The sequence below is a fragment of the Phacochoerus africanus genome, chromosome 9, assembly GCF_016906955.1.
Source record: "Phacochoerus africanus isolate WHEZ1 chromosome 9, ROS_Pafr_v1, whole genome shotgun sequence".
Taxonomy (NCBI): Eukaryota; Metazoa; Chordata; class Mammalia; order Artiodactyla; family Suidae; genus Phacochoerus; species Phacochoerus africanus.
This window is the reverse complement of record NC_062552.1, coordinates 50,556,062-50,563,886: the sequence shown is the minus strand read 5'-3', so window position 1 is coordinate 50,563,886 and position 7,825 is coordinate 50,556,062. Positions and strand designations below refer to the sequence as shown.

Genomic DNA, 7,825 nt, shown 5'->3' with positions numbered 1-7,825 from the left:
AGTCCATTTTCATTTCACTGAGAAACCAGCCTTTGATTCCAAAGCTATTTTTGTGCCTTTTTTTTTTTTTTTTTTTTTTTGGAAATAATGAAGTCCACTGCCTGGGGCAAGCTCAAGGCTGCAAAGCAGAGGTGGCCCCGGGGCAAGGCAGCCCGGAAAAGCCCCTCAGGGCCTGATGCTGTCAGACTGAGTGGAGTTTCAGCCACCTGCCACTTTTCCAGAAGCCAAAAGGCTCCAGAAGATAAAACGACATCATGTGTGCCTAAACCCCAGATCCAATCACAGCTATATACAAAAGGGTGAGGAGCCACTCTAGAAACTGTCAAGTCAGCGTTGAGACCCAAGGAACTGGGCTCACACAAAGCTGGCTACTGGCCAAAGGAATTCTCCTGAACCACGTTGGACTTTTATAGCCAGAGCTCCCCAGGCAAGGCTGGGCACATGGTCCCCTCTGCAGGCCAGTCAGGCCTGAGCTTCCAGAGGGTCGGAGCAAATAAACACTCCCACCCACCCACCCACCCACGCCCGCCCCCCACAGGCTCCTTCCTGCAGGCTGGGCTCATGCCACACACAGGCGGCCTAGAACACCACTACTCTGCTCGGCCCTCTGGAATCTGGGGGACGGGGACCCATGGGTTGTTTCCCAGCCAGGTGCTGGAGGGGGTCTGCCCGAAGGGAGGGCTTTCCCATGGTGGACGCCTCCTTGGTGAGCAGGTGGAATGGGGATGCAGGACAGGAGGGTGGCCGCCAGGAAAAGAGCAGAACAGGGAATTTCTTTCCTTGGGATAAAGGGCGTGGGAGGAGGCAGAGGAAAGCGAAAACAGGGGGGTGGATTCTTAAACTCACATCTGAGGGCAACACGGCAAGCCAGGGACCAGGGGCTCAGAGGTCAGGGACCAGGGGCTCAGAGGTCAGCCAGGCAGAAGCTGCTAGAAGCTAGCTCTCACTCCATTTGAGACCACCTGAGGAATTCAAGGCCCTGGTGAGCATGGGGCTAGAATCAGAACTGGGACCAGAACGGCAGCCTGCGTCTTCTGCCTCAGAGACGCCACGGCTCCAGCTGGTTGAAGAAAGAAGGCTCAGGTGGCCTGGCGGGGTGTCTCAGAGATGCCAGGTCCATGCATGGGTTCACTCCTCCCCATCTCTGGCGGCTGGTCCTGGGGAAGCACTGTGCCTGGCACAGAAGAAGCCCCCTGCCCTCCCCCGCACAGCTCCACAGCGGACTGGGGTAGCTGTCAGCTCACAGGGCCCCCTTGCGGGTGTCGGGCAGGGACAAAGCCCATCTCTCACCAACAGGGCAAGGATGAGAACCCCCTGGGAGAACCAGGAGGGGTGGCTCTTCAGACCCAGTGAGAGAAGGGCGGGTGGTCTCGTGGAGTCTCCTTCATAGGAAGGGGCGGTGCCTCTCAGAGGAGGACTCGATCTGCATCAGGGGGCTTGGACCAAAGAATCGACCTATCAAGTTGAGGGGTTCCCGGCCAGGACCATTGGTGATGCTCAGCTCCGCCCATCAGCCCAGCACCCAGGCCCCGAGCTCAGCTTCCTCTGGCCCCAGGGCCACTTAGCTTGGACGGGGTTGCATATCCGGGCTGTCCCTCTAGTCTCACACCTGGGATTCTAGACACTCACTCTGGCTCCACACGACAGACATGGGCACAGGGATTCACGGCACACTGACGAAGCACACATGTCCCACAGTACAACGGACGCACAGACAGACGGGACTAAGCCAGGGGACAGAGGAGCCAGCGTCCACCCTGACATCCCTGGGCTCCTCACCCCCAGCTCCAACAGCAAAGGCTGCGCTTCGTGCCCGCTTCTTTCCCCAACACCGCCTGAGCCCCCGTCTGTCCACAGAAGGGACCAGATTCCAGCTTCCTGGGCAGGCCTGAGGGTCCTGCTTGGGCTCTCTGGGCTATAACTGAATTTTTACAGGTGAAAATTGTCTAATATGAGATTATTCATAATGAGAGTTTAAGGACCCAATGGGCTGGCCCCCCAAGCACATACAGATAAAATACAAATAACACCACCATCCCCGTCGGCCAGGCTCCTGGTCAGGGCCCGAGCAGCCACGGCTGTGGGTTAGAAGCTGAGCAATGCTGTGGCCAGGGAAATGCAGGGGGTGGGATGCCTTCTGCTGAGGGGTCCTGTGGCTAGGCAAGTAGGGCAAGGGTGGGCCCCGTTCACGTGGGTGTTGGTATCACAGCCCTGGGGGCACCACACAGTGGCAGCCTCGCTCTGCCTGCAGCTACTCAGAAAACGGTGGGAACATGCCCAGGTCGGCAAAGTCTTCGATGTTATAGTTGCCAGTCCCCTGGGTTGGATCTCCTGGCATGGGCAGCATGTCCTGCAGGAGAGAAGAAAAGAACAGGCAGAGGAGTCGGCTCATCCTCCTGGGCACTGGTGCATCCCAGGAGCCCAGCCTGCCAGTCACCCTTGTGGTCATCTCTCAAACTGGTGGTGGGGCAGGAGCAGGGATACACCCCCACCATCTGAGGGGTGCTCTGTGGAGGTCCTCAGATGTCAGAGACCCTGGGAAGTTGTCCCCTCCTGTGAGCTGTCATTCCAGCAGGTAAGCACAACTGCAGGACACAAGCTTTGTCTACTGGGTAGACAAGAGCCCCAGTGGTGGAATAATCCAGCTTGGCACCCAACAAAGTACACACAACCGCTAATGGAAATGCAACAGCATTGTGGTGTGGGGAGGGGCAGACGGAGGGCACCGTACAGCGAGGAGATCTGTGTGGCCATCCCTGCATGGTTACCCTTCCCTTTAAACAAGTCTTTCCAGTTCTCTGGGCCTCAGACTACCCAACCAGAAAATGGGAATAGCAATATTTCAATCCTTGATGGCAAATTTTCCAAAGTGTGCTGTGTCAAATTCTTGGCCCATGAGGTACTCTGGGAGGAACGAATTCTGTGGACAAGTAAGTTTGGGAAATAAGGTGTACCTTGCCTACTTCCTAGAAAACTTTAGTCCTCATGAGTATAATAAAGGTTCTGATAAGTCCTGCAGTCAAGAAACTGACAACTTTGTTAAATCAGTGTTTCACAAACTTATCAGACCAAGAATTCTTTTTACCATTGTGACCATGAAGAGCCAGATTAGGGAATTCTGCTTTGCGTGGCAACTGTGAGGCAGAAGGTTGGGCCAGGGCCCATACTTATGGATGGAGGAAGGGGCAACAATCATAGGTCAGGGGAGGTCAGGCAAGGGCCTGGAGGAGGCACCTCTCTGCATATGTAAAAGGATTCTGCCTCCAGGGGACCTGGAGTGACATTTGGGTTCTAGACCCTGTGTCTGTGAAGATGCTGTTTGACCTATGGGGAAGGGGCTTGGGATGACAGTGGGTAAACGGAAAGCCGTCCCTTGAGTCTCAGACACCCCCCCCCCACCATGTGCCTCCTGCCCCATCTTTGCTTGGCTCTGGAACATGATAGAAGATGCCTGGGCTCATGTTACAAGGTGCTTCTCCCTCATGAACACCTGGGGGGAGGGATGGCGCATCAACATCCCCCATTTGGAGCCTCCTCCTGAGCAGTGAGAAGTTTTCTGCTGAAAAGCGGAGCCATAAACACCTAGAAGGGGCGGAGTCCTACACCGTGGAGCTGCCAGCAGTGTCCATTTCCTGCTGCACACTTAGGTCAGCGTTGCCCAAGGTGCCAGGGAAGGGCCAGGAATGGCTCACACAACGGAGAGCTGCAAGGCACCCAGGCAGCCCCTCCCAGCACATGTGCTTAACCCGCGAGAAGTAGCTGAGCCTTCTAATGCCTGGACCCCCTGGAGACGGGGCTACGACCTGCCCCAGGAGGGGCCAGAACTCACAATCGCTATCAGCAGTTGGTGCTGCGGCAGAGACCGAGGGGGAAAGGAAGCAGAGAGAAGGCGCCGGTACCTACGAGAAGGTGGTGCTCGCTGATTTACCTGGAACACTTCAGTCTGACCGGGCTGCTGGTGGGAGTGCTGCTCACCGCTCTGCTGTCCGTGGTGCTGGCTTTGCCACTGCGACCAGACTTCCGAGGGCCGCCCCTGGAACTGCCCGCTACTTTGTCCACTTTCAGCTGAAAGAGCCGACGTACAGGACACTTTCTTTAAAAGCCATCCCGTGGCTCCCTGAGACCTAAGAACCACTGCAGCCCAGAGAGCCCCACATTTTTGAAAGGCACATTCCATCCAGAGCTGGCGGTGTTCGCTGTCCCCCTCCTTGTCACACCGACTGATAGGTGACCTGGACCTTTGACAAGCCTTCCAGGCCCTCGTGATTACTAAAGGGTCCATCCATGGGGCACATCTGTGGCTGAGAGAAGCCCGCTCCCCAACATGCTCAAGAAGGGAGAGGCCGTCGTGCAGTCTAGACGCCCTTGAGCATTTTTTTAGGGCCACAGCTGTGGCATATGGAAGTTCCCAGGCTAGGGGTTGAATTGGAGCTACAGCTGCCGGCCTACGCCACAGCCACAGCAATGCAGGATCCGAGCTGTGTCTGCGACCTACACCACAGCTCATGGCAATGCCGGATCCTTAACCCACTGAGCAAGGCCAGGGATCAAACCTGCCACCTCATGGTTCCTAGTCGGATTCGTTAACCACTGAGCCATGACGGGAACTCCAGAATGTATCTTTTTTTTTTTTTTTTTTGTCTTTTTGCCATTTCTTGGGCCGCTCCTGTGGCATATGGAGGTTCCCAGGCTAGGGGTCGAATCGGAGCTGTAGCCGCCAGCCTACACCAGAGCCACAGCAACGCGGGATCGGAGCCGTGTCTGCAACCTACACCACAGCTCATGGCAACGCTGGACCCCTGACCTGCTGAGCAAGGATTGAATCCGCAACCTCATGGAACCTAGTTGGATTTGTTAACCACTGAGCCATGAAAGGAACTCTGCACAGGCTGCTCTTTAAAGGAATCTGACCCCACCAGAGGAAGAGCCTCACTCGGCCGGCCCTGACCTCCTCCAGCCTACTGCCTGGCTGAAGCCCCATGTGTCATATTCCACAGGGCCCTTCATGGGGGCCAAGAGCCACGGCCCTTCCTGCCTGTCTCCATAGCCGAGTGTTTCTTAGGACCAGCTGACGTGGGACGAAAGGCGTTTGAGTGCAGCTCAGACAAGATGATAGGTCTCTTTGTGGGAATCGGCAACTTAATTTGTAAACGAGAGCAACCTTGCTTCCGTCTACACTTTACCGAAGACACCCGGTGGACAAATAGAAACTAGGAAACAAGGAGCAGAGCTTCGTCTCAAACATTTTAAAGATTCAACCCAAGGAGCTTAGTTTATCTTGAGGAGCATTAAAAACAACAACAACAGGAGTTCCCGTCGTGGCGCAGTGGCTAACAAATCCGACTGGGAACCATGAGGTTGCGGGTTTGATCCCTGGCCTTGCTCAGAAGGGTTAAGGATCTAGTGTTGCTGTAGCTCTGGTGTAGGCCAGCGACGACAGCTCTGATTTGACCCCTCGCCTGGGAAGCTCCATATGCTGCAGGAAGCGGCCCTAGAAAAGGCAAAAAGACAAAAAAAGACACACACACACACACACACACACACACACACACACAACCCCAAACAAACAAAGAACAACAACAACAACAACAAAACAAACACAGGAATTTTTTCCTTGTTCCAAACTAATCATTTGAAGGCAGTGGGCTGACGGCTAAGCTCTGGGTGGCAGGATAGGCCTCATCTTGGCCCCTCTTGCTCTTTCAACGGCCACGCTGACCACAGCAATCCCACTTCCTACCTGATGAGTGGGCACTGGGTTAACTTGGGGGGGACGACTGCAAAGTGTTCAGGGATAAGAATCAATTCCCTCTCTCTCACACACACTACCTGAGACATAAAGGGTTTTAATAAAACACACACACTCCCTTTACTGCCTTGCCATTGGTGCTTTTCAAGCTCTGCTGAATGATAACAGGTGGTAAAGGGCGCTATGAAATCACGGAAGGATACGGTTCTCTATTTTAGCGCAAGAGGGATTTACATCTATTAGGCACATAAGATTCTGCTTTAAAAAAATGCATCTGGCTTTGCTGAAATGCTCTTTCGTAACAATCCTGCATGACACTCCCTGGGCCAAGAGGGTGTCTTTCACAACCACGTCCCCCGGCCTGATCTAGGAGTGGAACCATCTAGAGTGGGCCTAGTTCAGAACTGTGGCCATGTCAAAGGTGTAGCTGCCCTGCTGGAGCAGTGACGGAGGGCCCACTGGGCAGACCCCCTGGCCTGGAGGCCCAGGAGGCAGGGCATGAGCTGGGCCACCTGTTGCCAGGAAGCAGGATGGATGGACACAGCCCCTTTGCTGTGGCCAAGGCCGGGCAGACTGTGGGGACGGTCTTCCTATTCTCAGAGACGGGTGACTGCCTTTCGGGAGTCCTCCAGCCTCCTGCAGGACCTTGCACCAGAGGGGTTCCCTGCTGGAGTCCTGCCCATCATCAGTTCATTCCCTCAATCCTTCCTTCCTCTATGGCCTGGATTGTGCCCCCAAATTCATTCACTGTTGGAGGTCCAACCGTCAGTATCTCAGACAATGACTGCATATTTGGAGAGGGGGCCTTTAAAGAGGCAGTCAGGGTGAAATGAGCTCAAAAGGGTGAGCCTTAAATCCAGTATGACCAGTGCCTTTTTTTTTGCTTTTTAGGGCAGCACCTGCAGCATATGGAAGTTCCCAGTTAGGGGTTGAATTGGAAGAGCAGCTGCCAGCCTCCACCACAGCCACAGCAATGCCAGATCCGAGCCACATCAGTGACCTACACTGCCTACACTGCAGCTTGTGGCAATGCTGGATCCTTAACCCACTGAGTGAGGCCAGGGATTGAACCAGTGTTCTCATGGATGCTAGTCTAGTCCATTCCCGCTGAGCCACAACGGGAACTCCTCACAGGTGTTCTTACAGGAAGAAGAAACTTGGACCCCGGCACACCCAAAGGGCAGGCCATGTGCCCACACAGGGAGAAAGTGCCTGTCTACAAGCCATGGAGAGAGGCCTCAGAAGAAACCAACCCTGCTACCTTGATCTTAGACTTCCAGCCTCTGGAACAGTGAGAAAGCCTTGCTGTTGTTTAAGCTGCCCAGTCTGCGGTCAGCAGACTGACACACTCCCCTCAAGCTCCACGCCTACCTCTCCTTCCTGTGGCTCCACACACACAGCATCTTAAGCTTCCTTCTCTCCTCAACCCTCTGCAATCACTCTATAGCCAGGTCCGTGTAGCCGAGCCCCACTCCACAGAAATTCAGAGTTCTCACTGCTAAGCTCTCTTGGGTATCAACAGCCATGACCACAACCTCCTTGAAACTGGTTGACTCCTCGGACTGCATTTGATTCTGGCTCCAGTAGCATCATAGCAGCATCTCCTCTGCTACCCCTTGTCAGAAGCCCCTGGTTCTTATGGACGCTTTCATCCTTTGACACAGGCTGGCAGCAGAGATCTGAGTTAGGCCTTCCCTTTTATCAGCGGACGAGATGGGGGCAACCCTTCTATTCCCATGAACCAAGCGATTCATATATGCATTGGGCAGGCATTTCCAAGCTCCTACTCTGACCCAGGCTCTGTGCAGTACTGTACACACACTGGAGACAAGGCAGGTCCTATCTTCAGAAGCTTCCAGCATGGGTGGGAGAGAGGAGTGAGCAATATGTCCATCCAGTAAGAGGGGTGAGCAGAGCTCGAATGAAACCTCTTTGGAGGGATTCCTAACCTAGTTAGGGCAGGTAGAAAATACTTTTCAGAGACTTCACTTGAGACTAGAAGGGGAATGGTTAGTAATTAACCAGGCTCAGGGCTTGGAAGTGGGCTTGAAAAGCATCTCAGACACAAGGCTTGGT

The 7,825-nt window shown here is 54.5% G+C and overlaps 1 protein-coding gene across 6 annotated transcripts in view; it reads right to left on the bottom strand.

The window, feature by feature from the left end:
* Positions 1-522: 522 nt before the first annotated feature.
* The window catches only part of ARNT2 (aryl hydrocarbon receptor nuclear translocator 2), a 190,135-nt gene continuing 182,832 nt past the window's right edge, over positions 523-7,825 (bottom strand). For 3 of the 6 annotated variants that reach the window (XM_047795780.1, XM_047795782.1, XM_047795786.1), the window contains 2 exons: positions 3,900-4,065; positions 523-2,350 (listed from right to left, as the gene is read on the bottom strand). In XM_047795780.1, coding sequence (XP_047651736.1) covers positions 2,086-2,350; positions 3,900-4,065 — 431 coding nt within the window. In that variant the 3' untranslated portion in view covers positions 523-2,085. The remainder of the gene's footprint in view (positions 2,351-3,899; positions 4,066-7,825) is intronic. The other 3 variants (XM_047795783.1, XM_047795784.1, XM_047795785.1) reach the window with 3 other exon arrangements.